This window comes from Nannizzia gypsea, genomic scaffold (genome assembly GCF_000150975.2).
Source record: "Nannizzia gypsea CBS 118893 supercont1.6 genomic scaffold, whole genome shotgun sequence".
Taxonomy (NCBI): Eukaryota; Fungi; Ascomycota; class Eurotiomycetes; order Onygenales; family Arthrodermataceae; genus Nannizzia; species Nannizzia gypsea.
In genome coordinates this window covers 1,073,681-1,088,745 of record NW_003345196.1, presented here as the reverse complement: position 1 = coordinate 1,088,745, position 15,065 = coordinate 1,073,681, and the positions used below count along the sequence as shown (strand labels likewise).

Here is a 15,065-nt window from a genome sequence, read left to right as displayed (position 1 = left end):
CGCCAAGATGGGATTTGAGGGCAGTGGTGGCAACCAGGTCCGTCAAACCTTTCCCCAGGGCCTGGGGCAAAGTTTGCTGTTGTAAAGGGTGGATACTAACTTACCCTCCAGTCGCAGCGCGTTGACATTTTTAGAGATTCGCTTTTGCATTTGGAAGAGGATGGACGCATGTTAACATCATGCACGTATCCAATATACGTAGGCATGTAATAGGGCAGCCGAGGAGCGAACATGGGTTTGGGCCCTGTGATCGGTTAAAAAGGGGAATTTTCCATCATCGCCAATTTCCATTTTAGCCGGCCCCTCGATCTCGTTGGGCCCTAGTCGCGCAATCTACTTTCTCTTCCATGGACCACAAACTTTGGGTCGTGGAGGGGCTTGGAAAGCGTTAACTTGGAGTTGGGTGGACGATGGACAGGCCGCATCCAATAGTAGTGTGTGAGGCAGGTAAACGAATGCAGTTATCAGACTGATATACCAGACCGGCAAGAAGGATATTCCAATTGGACGGGAGAGCCGGCCAGGCTCTCCAGAACAACTGATTTTCTTCAGGGCTTGTTTCATCACGGACGGAGCTTTGCCAGAACCATGCTAGCCTCTGTTTGTTCCGTGGAACCGTAAGAAGCGGCTTCGACGGCGTTCAAAGTCCAGAGTACTCCGTTCGATGGTTAAATAACATTTCCATCGGCGGACGTTTTCTTCATGAAACGAAATGATGTGAGAACTAGTTAAGCAGTTAGCGAGCTCTGCTGCCGATCCTATGGCCTCCAGCCCACAGCGGCGTTTAATTATAGGACACTGCTAGAAAGGGAAAATGCTATACCACTTTGCCCCATGCCCCGGATATTTCGCCTGTCTTCCGCTAGGTTGACGATGTTTCTCGCATTCGCTGGCGTTCGCTGGCGATCCGGGTGTCGCTGGTGTCGCTAGTATTTGAGTTGAAGTTGAAGTTGAAGAGATGAAGTTGTTGAAATGAAGTCTGATATTTCCCCTTTCGGCCGTCATGTGAGCGCTCGGCTTCCGGCAACATCAACTTCATCGCCAACTTGATATCTTCGTTGTCAACTTGATGGACGCTCATTACACCCTTGAAGGATCTTCTCGAATGCTTTCGAAGACTGAGTGCGAGGATAGAGCCTGTAAGGCCTTGATCCTGGACCTTGGCCCGGCTACTATCCGATTGAGCAGGGAACGAGGTTCAAACGTCCTCTCTGGTGCCCAATTACTCACATAAACACGTAAATCCACCGATACATACAGCGCAGATATGACATACAGACCCATTGCACTCCCTCTGGTGTATATGCAAATCTTCCTAGCCTGGTGGTGCTAACAACCTAGCTAACTGTTTGATGAGAAATATATTCAACCGCTGAATATGATACCTATATGTTCAACCATTTGGCTTAAGTCATACTCTGCAGGTCAATATGGTTTATGTATCCTCCAATGTCATACCATCGTATCGTTCTTTGATTCTCTACCTGCCTATAGAGTTTTTTCTCGCTTCCAATACCATCGGCCTCTACAATCCCGGTCCCTTCTATCAAAGACTACCGGCAAGACAAGCAGAGTCTTCAAACAAATTTATACGATTGCCAGTAAAGAACAGACACGTATTGTAATGAATGTGGCAAGGGTGAATTACCTTTATTGATGGTGATGGTAGTAAATCCACTGTTCACGAAGGACTAGGCAGTTAAAATCTACCAGGTTCTCACTAGAGATGATCCAGAGCCCAGAAAGCTCTTTGGAAAATCTCATAAATGAAGAAGGATAATAGATTGCATTGCACTACCTCGAGGGACACCCCGTGTGGTGTACAGATTATCGTAGGGCTATTTTTCTGTTCATTAGGGTTGGTGTGACGTCGCATCTTGGTCGTACACTGTTAAGATAGGAGCCATGCAGAGTATTGAGCCACAAAGTAAGAATTTCTGAGTGAATCCACCTATGAAGGATGGCCTGTTGTCCTCGGAGGCTCCTCACTTCCTTTGAGACTGGGTATCCTGCTTTCGAGGTTGGCCTTGGTTGGGGGACGAGTGGTGATAGCATCCACTGGCTTTCCTAGAGAGCAGCAATTTCATCTAGAAGTGAATCCGGTCAGGAACAACCGCCCTAGATTCAATATGCTCTAATATGTCATAGTCATCCGTGTTAGGAGGAGTAAGTGTGTATTAGGCAGCATCGGACTGCAGCAGCACTTCATTCATTGGACACCAGTCTAGGTGCATATTGCGCTGGCCATAGATGTTTTGCATATAGGCCATTTGGATCCTTAATCGAGCCGACTCAATGTGAAATTCCATCGACGTAGCTCGGAAACTAACAGATGTGGTCAATGTCTTTTTCACGCCAAATGTGTAACCCAAATAAATCCATCATCAACTCAAAATAGTGTAAAGCCATCAATGCAGACCGTTACCTTAGCCTGTTCGAGTATATCTACGAGGCTGGGGAATAATTCGCAGTTTTTCGAAACTTCAGGACCTGTCTTCCATGCTTCAAACTGGTTGGCGCAAAGAGATTGCCCCCTTTCCCAGTGCCATTAACCCTTGAGGTTATCATTTTCGGCCTGAACCAAGAGCCCACTAGGTTATTGGAGACTGAACTGCTCTCCTGCAAGGGGAAATATACTATCCATGTCATATTGATATACCCAAAGCAATTATTGATCAGCTGATTGTTTAGTCCAATCAAGACAATGCAGTTTTGACGCCAGTAATGCGTACGAGAATTAGGCAGACCGCCGCTTAAAGGAGCTGGCTGGTCTTTTGAATTGAGACTTTATGCCTTAGATTCTGTAGATATTCAGTTCCGCAAGGAGGGTCATAAAAATAAGAGGCCTGGGGTAATTATTTCAGGGCCATTCTGGGTATCAGCTGGGCATTTGGTTAGTGGATGCTACCTCAGGTATCAGACCGAGATGTGACACGTTGAAGAGACGAGAAATTGACAATCTCATTGGGGCCGTTAAGGATCCTCCATGTCAATTCTGGTATTCTGGTGGTGGTGTCACCACCGTCTGCAAATTTGAAAGCTGGCGCTTTGCTTGTTTCTGAACAGTTGGTCGAGATTAAAAGCTGATATACGAAACCGCTTTGCCGCTATTAACACCAAAAACCATTAATTGGCATTAATAAGGCTTGCTGGTTGGTTGGTTAACTGGCTGACTTGGTTAGCTTGCTATCGCCAACTCGACATCCAGTGAAAGACATCGACAGGTGGGATAGCCGCATACGAGGACGACCACTGGCGATATGGACAAGGAAGAGCAGCCAAAGCAGCCACGGCCGCACAGAGAAGGAATAGAAGGAGAAGTCGAAGAAGGGGAAGAAGAATGGAGCGGTGCCTTTGATCCGTTTGCTGATCCAGAGGAACGAAGGGTGCTGTTCGCCTCTCTGGACTCCTTCAGGTAGAGCATCCCCCTTCGCAGTGGCAGACAGTGCAAGTGTATAACTGAATAGTTACTGATATTTATGGAGATAGACAATACCGCCGCTCAGCACATCGAAATGTCACCCATCGACGGCGGCAGTCGTTCTATGCTCTACCTTCGCTGCACTGGCAGACCCTGGCCGCACCGCCGTTCAACCTGCTCGGGACATTCAACAAGGTGGACGAAGCTATTGATGCTAATGCAGAGGTAGCTGAGGCCATCCTTGACTCTGCCCTGGACGCATTCCAGCTTCCCCGGCACCCGCAGGCGGGGGATAGCGCAAAGGACGGCTATGGCAGAGTCGTCTCATGGCATGACACGGCTACTTCGTCGGATGTAAGCAAGGCCAATTCTACGATCCGCCAGCTGTACCGGGACTGGAGCGAGGGAGGCGCCGCAGAAAGAGAGACATGCTACGGCCCCGTCATGCGAGACTTACAAGGTGAGTTTGGAGAGAAGCCTGCGCCAGGCACCAGGGTGTTGATTCCGGGTGCTGGACTGGGCAGGCTGGTGTTTGACGTTGCGATGGCCGGGTTCGAAGCAGAAGGAAACGAGATCTCGTACCATCAGCTAGTGACGAGCAGCTGGGTTCTGAACCGGACGAAGCGTAAGGAAGAGTGCGCTGTATACCCGTTTGTGCTGCACTTTTCGAACTTGCGGACCCGTGAGCAGCAGTTCAAGAAGGTCCTTATACCAGACGTTCATCCTGGCTCTGCCGTCAGAGGCTACGAGATGGATGATGAAAGCAGCGAAAGCGGCCGGAGAGAGACGAAGAAGATGACGGGTTCGATGAGCATGACAGCCGCTGATTTTCTGTTACTCTACAACGAGGAGGCGAACAGAGAGGCCTTCAGTGCCGTGGCTACGGTGTTCTTCATCGACACTGCGCCGAATCTGATACGGTACATCCAGACGGTGCACCACTGTCTGCGGCCGGGAGGCATCTGGAGCAATGTTGGGCCGTTGCTGTGGCACTTTGAAGACAGGCCAGCTCCATCTGCTACGGCTGCTGCAGATAGCAGTAAAGTGACGGAGGATGCAGCTGCTTCTGCGCATGCTCCGGGCGACGATGACCTGGAGAAGGAGTATAGCCATGGTCACAGCCATGGCCACAGCCATAACCATAGCCACCACGGCCGAGGACACGGCCAGGGAGAGGGAATAGCTGACCCCGGAGTTGTAGAGCTGTCGCAGGATGAAGTGCTGGCGCTGATAGAGAAGATGGGCTTTGCTGTCGAGAAGGTCGAGGATGACATAGGGGGCTGCGGCTACATCCAGGACCCCGACAGCATGCTCTACAACATGTACAGGCCGGTGCATTGGGTCGTTAGAAAGAAGTGACCACTTTTGCTCCCAGTATCTTGCAATATCTTCATCGTCTCCGTCGTCTTCGTCTCTTTTATCTCTTCTCCTTTAGTATGTAAGTGTTGATACCGTGTACTGGTAACATAAATACCAAACTTACCATACATGACCAGCCCCACGACCGTGAAACCCCGTAATACTAATACGCAACACCTCCAAAAAGCCGCGATGCGCCAAAATCAACGACGACCTCAGCTTCAACTTCGTCCCGTCCAGGCAGCGTTTTCACTCTCTCTTTAGCTCTGCCGTCCCGCTGCTCGCTGCGGCTGTGTCCTCCCCCAAGAGCCTCCTGACGACGACGCCGCCCGGCGCAGCTCACTGGCCGTTAGAAAAACCCCACCACCAAGTCCTGCAGCGCAGCCTCGTTGCGCCCTCAGCCCCCCGGTCAAAAACGTTGGTTGCTTTGCTCTGCGTCGACTCGACCCTTTTTCCCTCGCTCGCTCTCTTCGCTCTGTTGCCTCTCGCTTCTCTCAGCCTCGAAAGGAAAAATAAGAGACACGGAAAAAAAGAACAAGGGAGACGAAGAACCCCTAGCCGTCGCTCAGCTTGCTGCCAATATACTCCTTGGGCGCTTCTTTTAGCCCTGTACTCCGTACACCCCGTATTGCTCCCCTCTTCCTCTGTTTCCTCTTGTCTCCTTCTCGCCTCTCGTCCTCTTCCTCTTCCTCTTCTTCTCTCTTCCCTCTTCTTCTTCTCCTCCTCCTCCTCCTCCTCCCATCTACTCGACACCCCGTTTTATGGATCTCATGAGCTCTCGATTCAAGCTCGGTTTTGGAAACAAGCGCAAGAGTGGCTCCTCTCTCGCTCCTACAACCACCTCGACCAACACTCCCAACGGGTCGCCCTCGCAGCCCTCGCCGCCGCCAGGCAACTCCCCTAACCCAAACGCCTCGTCCGCCAGTCTCCCCATGAACCCGCAGAGTCATCTCGGCCGCCCGCCCAGCTACACCTACGCTCCCGGCGCCCCCAGGCCCGCCAGCCCGCTCCCCCCAGGCCAGCATCACCCGCAGCAGCTCGCCCATTCATCCCCCGCCCCTTGAAACACCCGGCGGTGGGCGTGCCATTCCCCTACAGGAGGCGGGTATGTCCTCTGCTCCCCCCGCCCGCCAGGGGTACGGGTGGCTCCCCCCCTCAGTCGGCCCGGCCAGGGGCCAATGGCATCCCCGCAGCCCCCTCGCGGCCTTTCCGCGGGCAATACAAGGGGAACTCGACAACCCAGTCGCGCAGCAAGGCACAGCTGATTGTCGGGTATTGATTTTGGAACAACCTTCTCCGCCGTTGCGTATCCATTTGCTACCAATACTGAGGCCAGGGAGGACATCATCACCGAGTGGCCTGGTGCGGGCACACACACCAAACAAAAGGTCTGTCTATTTACTCGCCAAACTTATCCCAGTAACTATTCCAGTAACTATAAGTGACCGTTGATATTAATTTTATATCTTTTTTCTTTAGATACTACGGTGCTATATTACGATCAATATCAAAAAGTCGTGGGATGGGGTCCCCGATATCGCAGACGCCCTCGCTCCCACCGGATACCCCAAAGCAGGCGTACAGAAGGTGGAATGGTTCAAACTACAGCTCATGTCCTCAGGTGGGAACACCTACATCGACCCCATAAACCTGCCCCCGCTACCACCAGGTAAGTCCGAGATCGATGTGGCGGCAGACTACCTCTTCCATCTACGCGGGGCCATGCGCAACCAGCTCCAGAAAACCCTCGGCGAGGTGTTCAACCGTGAAGAACGCAACATCCGCTATTTCTTGACTGTCCCCGCCATTTGGAATGACGCCGGTAAGGCCGCTACCCGTGCAGCGGCCATCCAGGCCGGATTCCTGCGCGATGAAAACGATAACCGTCTTACCTTGATTACCGAGCCAGAGGCTGCAGCCATGTTTTGTGCAAAGACAGGCTTGCTCAACCTCAAGATCCATGACGCCATCCTCATCGTCGACTGCGGTGGTGGTACTGTTGATCTCATCGCCTACGAAGTCGACGAAGAGACCCCCTTCAGCGTCTGTGAGTGTACTGCCGGATCCGGTGACAGCTGTGGTTCGACTGCCCTCAACCGTAACTTCAGCAACATCCTGCGCGCTAAGATCAGGAAGATGAAGCTGCCAGATGGATCACGCACGGCTGGCAAGGTGTACGCCAAGTGTATCATGGACTTTGAGAACAGAATCAAGGCCGATTTCAGAAATAACGGACAGAAGTGGGCTGTCGACGTTGGTATCGAGGCTGATTTCCCTGAAGCGGGCATCGAAGAAGGTTACATGACTTTCACCAACGAGGAGATTCTGCAGTGTTTCGAACCTGTTGTCAACCGTATTTTGGAGCTGGTCAGGAACCAGATCATTGCCATCCAGGCACAAAACAGGCCGCTACAGGTGAGTCCAGTCCCTCCGACACAACTTTTTGTTCAGCCCCATATTAATAAAATACGTAGAACGTCCTTGTTGTCGGTGGATTTGGTGCATCAGAGTACCTCTTCCAACAGATAAAACTCCACGTTCCCCCACAGTATCAATCCAAGGTCGTCCGCCCCATGGACTCCGTTGCAGCCATCGTAAAGGGTGCTGTCACAGCTGGTATCACCGAGCGTGTTGTTACCTCTCGTGTGGCTCGTAGACACTACCTGATGGCCACCCTGCAGCCGTTCAAGGAGGGCCACCATCCTGAACAGTACCGTGTCCCATCCCTCGACGGCAAGGACAGATGCAAGTACACTCGCCAGATATTTGTGCAAAAGGGTGAGCGTATCAAGAACGGCGAGCCTGTCAAGGTCAGCTTCTTCAGGCAGGTGGCGCCCGGAGCGACGCTGATGTATGAGGATATCCTCTACGCCTGCGATGAGGATGTTTGCCCTGAATATACCAAGGATCCACGTATGTCTTGACCTGCTTCTACTCTTCATTCTCTCCATGTTTCATCAGCTAACTGTGGTCTGATCTATAGGTATCAAGGAGGTTGTAACCCTTACATCCGACCTGTCTCGCAAGAACCTAGAAAAGGACTTTGAACGAATGGACACTCCTCAGGGTACCTTCTACCGAGTGTACTTCGACATCTACCTCACTCTCGACGGCAGTGAGTTCAATGCCGAACTGGTCTGCCAGGGCGAAGTCATGGGCCGTTGTTCAGCAAGATTCCGATAAACGGTATCTCTGCATTCCAGCTTCACTTCCACTTCCACATCCACTCACACTCCCTCCCCTTTCACACCAATCATGCAAAACAAACATGGCCAGCAAAAAAAAAAGAAATCGATGCGAACGAGAGAATAGAATGAAGAGGAGAGAGCGGTCGTATTAAAAATTGTTGAGGTGGAGGAAGCATTAGGAGTAGGAGACAGGGGGCCATGCATTTCCACCTCGGCCTCTTCCCCTTGAATTGATATCACGCCTTGGTTTACATACTGACTTATTGATTGGCCTCGCATTTCTTTTTCCCTTTCTTTTACATTCATGATAGATCTGTTTTACCCCCTTTCTTCCCCCTTTCACGACCTTCTTTTCTTGCCAGTTGTCGAGTTGGCAGCAGATCCCTTACCAACCTCCAGCACACATACAACATTCACGCCATCTATGACATCTACCAACACCATATCACGACATACTTACTATACGCAAGCCACGACCATCTATCTACCTGTTCTGCTAAATAATATAGCCAGCCTCGCCCTACTGCTTTATATACCCCCTTACCCCTTTGATCCGACTGGCCTGGCAGTCAATACCGTTAGCCCACTCGAATAAAAAGAATCTTTCACTTCTCTTGACATCGTATTTCTTCCCCGTGTGCCTGTCTGCCTGTCTGCCTTACAGGCACTGACTGATCAACAAATACGTAGTTTCTCTCGTTTCCTTTTCTTATTCCAATTGTTTGCTACTTATGTAGGAAAGGAAATAAGCACTTTATCTCGACGATAGTACAAGAGAAGAAGCAAATCGCCTCCCCAAGGCTTCTTCGCTACCGCCGATCATACGATAATTTTACATAAATCACCGAGCATATCCTTTTCACCCCATGTACTAGTTATTACATCCTCGTTCCCTCCCTCCCTGGTGAAGGATATCCCTCTGAATAACGAATATACTCACAAGGATATGGTCTGACAGACAGACACTAACTGGGCACACCGCACAGATAGACATGCCGAAGAGCAAGCGGGAAAAGCAAAGAGAGGATGCCTGTATGCCAGAGCCGGAACAGTTGCAGATTCACCGAATTAGCCAGTCATTCGCCTCCATATCGCTATCATCCCTGCTTTAATCATGAAGAGGAGGCTGTGCTGGCTTCGAGCGTCCCCTGGGATTGACTTTATCTGGAGAGCAGACACGCGACCTCCTCCCTTTCTCGTCTTTGGGGTGTGCGTCTTCCCCTGTTTTGCTTCTTCGAGGTAACAGGTAAGTACCTATGTACTCCATATCATGTAACTAGGATGCGTTAGGCACCCAGGCAGGTCAAGTGCGTCTTCATTGCTCTTCTTATCAATCTGCTTCTTCAGCTCTCTTCTGTCTTCCACGTCTTTCTCACCCATTCGTTCTCTATTATGCGAAGGCCGATTTGCATGACTGTCTGCGGTGGTCTGATTTCCAGGTGTTCGTTTCCTATTGCCGATATCAAGGGAATATCGGGCAACAGTGCTTTGAGCATCAGCTGGCAGCTCCTTCTTTTGCCTTTTCTCTCCATACGATGATGGATCAGGCAAAAGCTCACTTGACCACCTGGCAGGGCCCAGCAAGTGGCTTGCTGCTAGTGACTAGGGGCCTGGGCAGGCAGGTTGCAGCCACGGCTACCGCGGTAAACCAGTCGCATAAAACACCGCAATATGGAGAACAAAAACAACATAACCTTGTGGATACCAGGATTGTGCTGATGGATGTTCTCCGTTGTGGAAGCATGTCGGGTGGTCACTTGGGCGGATGCTTTTTTCGTCAGACGGGGAGACTGTTCATGCAGTACGAGGCGCAGCAACGGACAGGGACAAGGGATCCTATCGGGTCTCAGGCGAGGAGAAAGAGTAGCAGCACCGCCAGCAGCGGCATTCAATACACAACTGCTTGAGTTCCGCACGACCGCTTCTTTACAAGAATTGGAATCAGTTTTTGACGTCGAGTTCGCTCATCCAACCCGTCATGGCGCACTCAAAAGGCCACGCGAAGCCTACCCCCTGATCCCCTGCAAGGCGTTTTTCTCTCTCGGTCCGCCACTTCTAGCCACTGTATAAAAAAAGCAAAACAAAGCCGAAGAGGGTTGTAGCGCATCGTGGGGGTCTTTCTCTTCACCGAAAGGTGCCAGAAAACGTCAGAATATAGACCGGCTCTGGACGAAATAATAATAGCTGTTGTTACCAATATGACTCTGCACTCCACAGTCTAACGGTCCAGACAACAGGCTTGTCAGCGAATCCCTGTCTTCGAATTAATCCAACGAGGGTTAATCAGTGACATTTTCAGCTGGCACTGAACACCGGCCAAGCTCGAGACTGGGAGCATCGAAAGACTTGCAGGAAGTGACAGTTTGATGGCTAAAAAAGCAACGAACAGTCAGGAAAGAAAGCCAAAGTCGTCGTCTGTACTCCGTATAACCGGGAGACTTCGAATTCAAACTTCCCATCCTTTTACGAGGTCGAGAAAACCCGTCCTGAAGGGGATAATATTCATGGTTTCCTCCCTTCGAGGCAGTTCTCTCGATTCGCGCTCCGTAGTGTCACAAGCCACATTGATAGATGGTCGGGCCAAAGGGCCTACCTGTCAAGTAAACAGCCGCCCTCTGCGCAGAAATATTAGCGGTAACTAGTTAATAGTTGCCGTTTCTATATAGGACAGGGGTCTTCCTCGCGGGGGTGGATACGGACTAAAGCCTCCCACCGACATGGAACGCTGCTTGGCCGTTGTGCACACCCAAAGGGGCATAAAAAGCGCAAGTGCTGTGCGTAGATGTCTAAGTATGGATGTGAGCTCTCGGTATTACCGGCTAACTGGTTAGTTGAAGCTGTCACGAGAGTGAGGGTTGATGTGGCAAGCGCGCGTATATTCCGTAGAGCTCTATCAGCGTTGTATCAATGTCATCATTCGTGAGCTTCTCATAAATTCGTTGAAAGGGGATGAAAGAGCCAGGGTGTACCGAAAGATCGCGTGGCCTTCTTCCATCCTGAAGCATCACCCTTAAAAAGGTGTAGAGACAAAAAGAAAAGAAGAAAAGGCAAAAAGGGCGCATATGCTCCGTATAGCCAGTCATTGCTAATACTCCATGCATACCGAGTACTATTTGCGTACTACGTATGCGATTCCCATGTTGCAATCAAAAGCCCTGATGACATATGTTCTCCGTAGTCGGCGTCATAGGCAAAACCGCTCAATCAGCGGTCTTTCAACCGTCCTTTCCGAGCCTCTCCATCAGATGCGAGCCCAATATTTTTCTTCGTGGGCGCACGGACAAGGGCAGGCGATCTGGATCCGAGGGCCCTGGGCCCTGAGCCATGGATTATGGGTGATGGACTCGTGAGAAAAGTATGAGTTAGTTCAGCGGTGGAACCCCCTTTACCTTCGCGCGATTGCCTGCAGGAAAATAAAAACAATATACCCACAACCAAAGCATGTATCCTTCTGGACGGGTTGGGGGTGAAGAGAGGGGGAAGAGGATAGGATGACAGGCTTGATGCTTTTTGCTTCTTGTCTTTTTCCAAGGACGAAGCTTATGGATGATCGTATGTCCACTTGATGACCCAGTCGGGTTTGTCTCACATTCACGAATAGGGATCGTTGGCGGGTTATTCATTGCTTTCGGTGGCTCAGCTCGCTATCAATGGAGATGGGGCCGACACTGTTCACTGTATGACTGGACTGGCCTATATTGACTGAGAGTTCCGGCACCTCGTTGTTGGAATAAAATCCCTTCGGGCATCCTGTCCCTTTTCCTGTTCTTCTTTTCGTTGATCATAAGGCAATGGATTTCACTCTGAGTCTCGATATATTTCATTCTGTTCGAGCTCTTTTCTCGGCTGCTTTCTTTTCTCTGCAATAACATTCATTTTCATATGAGAGATTGTCGTTATCGTCGTCAATAGAGAACCGTTGACCGTCATGTTTATCCTCTTCAACGCCGCCTCTCTAGTGGCCATCTTCTGTGTTGCCCTGACCTGGGCATATAAGTGGCTCTCTCGTTCCTCATGGACCATCCAGAAGCAAAGAACTGAGAAAGAGGTCCAGGGGATGGCCCTCCCTTACTCCCCTGTCTCAGGCGAGAGCCCAGTATTATCTCCAACTCCAGTACGAGAGAAACCGAAATACCGAATCACTATGGGCCTCAAGAGAATGGACAAGGCTTGCTGGCTTGTCGTTGACGATACCTATAACGCTAGACATCAAGTGCGAGCCAACCTTTTCAACACTAGGAACCGGGAGGTGTCACAGTGCCTCCCTGAGGCAAAAGGGGCATGCAACGAGGCTCTGAAAGAGGTTTCCTCCTTTCTATGCCGGACATACCCTAATACGTTTGAACTCAAAGAGTCAACATCAGGGGCTATTGTAAGAAACAAGCGTGTGGGAGAAGAGTTTCCCCTGGAGAACGGCAGCATTCCACCATTGGAAGCAGCCGCCAGGCTGGCCATGGAAGACATGACTATCCTCCTAAAGAATGACAGCGGTGACCATTATGTGTATGTTGTATCTATCTGTCAAACAAATTAGTTACCAGCTTTCCATAAATAATTGTGCTCAACTTGCTGATGATACTGTATAGAGCTGCAACATCCAGTGCGTTCCTTATTGGTTGGTCTGCTAATACCCGCATGGGCTCGACGCTGAACGAGATGCATGCTCCCGTACCTCAATGGGCTCGGCAGATTGCCTTTTCCGTGAATAAGTAAGGCTCCCTATAGATTGATGCTCATTTTTGGTTGCAATGGCCGTTTCTTTCCCATGGTTCACCGCCGCTAACGTTTTGGTAAATAGGTTCATGGCGCGGCTAACTCCCGAATCACCCATGGAACGCTCCAGCTACTTCGTCCAGGTTATCCAGCCAGGCGAGCGATGGGAGTCTATCCTCTTCCAACCTGATGGCCTGCTGCAGGACCATACCGTACCTACCCCTGATCGCGTTCTGATCCGCCGTGAGAGACAGACCTTCAGCCGTCTCCCCGAAACCAACGGCATACTTTTCACGGTCAAAACAACTGTCACGTTCCTGGAGGACCTGCCTCTCGCCGAGCTTCAACTGCTGGCAAAGGACATCGAGAGCTGGCCTGAAGACATGGCAGCATACAAAGGTCGCTCTCACTGGGGAGAAACAATATCGAACTTCTGCCGTGCAAAGGAAGCTACCTATGACGTAGCTTGCTGACAAAGCAGACACGTTTGATATCGACCCCCTTTTTCTTCTTCTTCTCGGGCTGAGTATTTGGATATTTCAAGGTGGATCATATTTCTGGGTGGTTTTCTCTTTTTTTTATGTCTTCATTTGCTGCTGCATGGTATAGGAATGGGGCATTTGTAATCATCGGAGGAAAGGGAGGTATTTTGAATTTGTTATTTGACCAAGCTCTGCCCACCAAGACCCTGGGATGCTAGTTCGACAGAGTCAAGCAGTGGGAGGAGGCCCATAAACAATTGTATTCGAATGATAAGCGTGAAAAAATGGATACATACAAAATCGGATTGAAAACATCCTCTATATACGTGGTTGCGGGGAAAAAGGCGCCCTATAAGTAACAATAAACGAAGACGAAGGGGGATCCTATGCCACATGCATTTACCTTGGAATTAAAGGCGTGTAGCACGGTAAAGAGAAAAAACACTGTCGACCAGATTATAGTTTGCTGCTGGTTGGGGGCTTGTCTTGCTTAAGTCGAACGACTCCCTGCATCGAATGGTCAGCCGTCTAGTCTAGTATTTTGCAAGGGTGGTTTGAGGTTTGGAGGGAGAGGGAGGGCGGAAAAAGAAATATAGTAAAGGGATTATGAATTTTTTTAGTTACCTCTTGCACGCATGTTGCGATCAGGGTGCCATCCTGTGCCCACATCTGCTGCAGGACAAGGCCGCGGCCTGCCCCGGCCCATGGAGTCTTCATTTCTGAGAATATCCATTCGTCTGCACGGAAGTCCCGCCTGTCGTGGAAATATATCGTGTGATCTAAACTGACCATCATGCCTATTTCCATGTTGGGGTCATCCGAAGTCTGTTTTGATAGCTTCAGCTCTTGTTCCTCCTGCTTGGCTAGATCCGTCAGGTATTTTTTAGCAAGCTCCTCCTCGACACCCACTTCTTTCTTGAGCGCTGCGGCTGCCCTTTCTATGGCCCCCGGGGACGAAAAACGGCGGATATTGTGGACCTTGGACACGGTGCCAATGAAATAGCTATCTGACATGTACGCTAAGGCCGTTAGATGGGCTTGTCTACCACCCTCTGCAGATATAGTACCCCGGGCCTTGTTAAACAGCTGCAAGGACCTGTCCGCAGCGTGGGGGGAATCTCCTGTTTATTTTTTTCAAGTTCATGCCGTTAGCTATTAAGCGTACACTATATTATGCATAACCACTAGTTACCTGCAAGCAGATGGGATAAAAGTGACACTGCCCCCGGGATGTTTGCTTACTATTTGTTATTCCAACCTGTCTCGACTCGAATGGACCTCGGCCTCGGCCAAGCCCATCCGGCTGCTCTGGCAAAGAGACATTAGGCTTCTTCCTGGTATGCTTGATCTCTTTCTTCCCCCAGCTTCCTTCACGATCAAAACTAAGGGTTGTGGTGAATATAGGCCGCCCTTGCTGTCGTGCCTGGACTGTCCGGGTAGCAAAGCTCTTCCCATCACGAACTCGTTCAACGTGGTATAGAACCGGTAACTGCGAATCTCCGGAAAGGACAAAGTAGCAATGCATACTATGGGGATAGAAATCGGGCGGAACTGTTCTTTGAGCTGCGGATAGACATTGGGCTATGGCCGCGCCCCCGTATATGCCTCGAGCACCAGGAGGGTGCCAGAGGGGCCTAGTATTTGTAAACACATCCTGTTAAGGCAAAAATACGTTAACCAACCCAATCTGTCCAAGCACACACTGCCGCCCTGGGCGCCTAAAGGCTGTACGCACCGGTCCGAGATCTGTCACTGGTGTGAGCTCGAGGACATTCTCAATCTGCGACTTTGAAGGGTCGTGAGGGGGGGCCTCGAATATCGTTGCACCCATGTTGAACCGCCTTTTCTCTAAACTTCCGATATCAAACTGCAATGCAAGGCAAATTAAGGGTCAGGGAGACC

At 50.4% G+C, this 15,065-nt stretch overlaps 5 protein-coding genes across 5 annotated transcripts; 3 read left to right on the top strand and 2 right to left on the bottom strand.

Annotated features, from left to right (window-relative positions):
- Nucleotides 1–3,260: 3,260 nt before the first annotated feature.
- Nucleotides 3,261–4,780, top strand: MGYG_07008 (hypothetical protein; the record flags this gene model as incomplete). The annotated part of the gene is made up of 2 exons (XM_003170964.1): nucleotides 3,261–3,415; nucleotides 3,490–4,780. The coding sequence occupies 2 exons, from the start codon at nucleotides 3,261–3,263 to the stop codon at nucleotides 4,778–4,780; spliced, it is 1,446 nt and encodes a 481-aa protein (XP_003171012.1).
- A 554-nt stretch (nucleotides 4,781–5,334) lies between these two features.
- On the bottom strand, nucleotides 5,335–5,826 carry MGYG_07007 (hypothetical protein; the record flags this gene model as incomplete). The annotated part of the gene is made up of 1 exon (XM_003170963.1): nucleotides 5,335–5,826. One exon carries the CDS (start codon nucleotides 5,824–5,826, stop codon nucleotides 5,335–5,337), a length of 492 nt encoding a protein of 163 aa, XP_003171011.1.
- On the top strand, nucleotides 5,542–7,963 carry MGYG_07006 (hypothetical protein; the record flags this gene model as incomplete). Its single annotated transcript, XM_003170962.1, has 5 exons — nucleotides 5,542–5,916; nucleotides 6,117–6,168; nucleotides 6,260–7,195; nucleotides 7,255–7,693; nucleotides 7,764–7,963. The coding sequence occupies exons 1-5, from the start codon at nucleotides 5,888–5,890 to the stop codon at nucleotides 7,961–7,963; spliced, it is 1,656 nt and encodes a 551-aa protein (XP_003171010.1). The 5' UTR covers nucleotides 5,542–5,887.
- Nucleotides 7,964–11,896: 3,933 nt separating this feature from the next.
- MGYG_07005 (hypothetical protein) lies at nucleotides 11,897–13,154 on the top strand (the record flags this gene model as incomplete). The annotated part of the gene is made up of 3 exons (XM_003170961.1): nucleotides 11,897–12,471; nucleotides 12,555–12,677; nucleotides 12,767–13,154. The coding sequence occupies 3 exons, from the start codon at nucleotides 11,897–11,899 to the stop codon at nucleotides 13,152–13,154; spliced, it is 1,086 nt and encodes a 361-aa protein (XP_003171009.1).
- A 465-nt stretch (nucleotides 13,155–13,619) lies between these two features.
- Nucleotides 13,620–14,994, bottom strand: MGYG_07004 (acyl-CoA thioesterase II; the record flags this gene model as incomplete). Its single annotated transcript, XM_003170960.1, has 4 exons — nucleotides 13,620–13,670; nucleotides 13,788–14,284; nucleotides 14,406–14,817; nucleotides 14,899–14,994. The coding sequence occupies 4 exons, from the start codon at nucleotides 14,992–14,994 to the stop codon at nucleotides 13,620–13,622; spliced, it is 1,056 nt and encodes a 351-aa protein (XP_003171008.1).
- Between the last annotated feature and the right edge of the window lie 71 nt (nucleotides 14,995–15,065).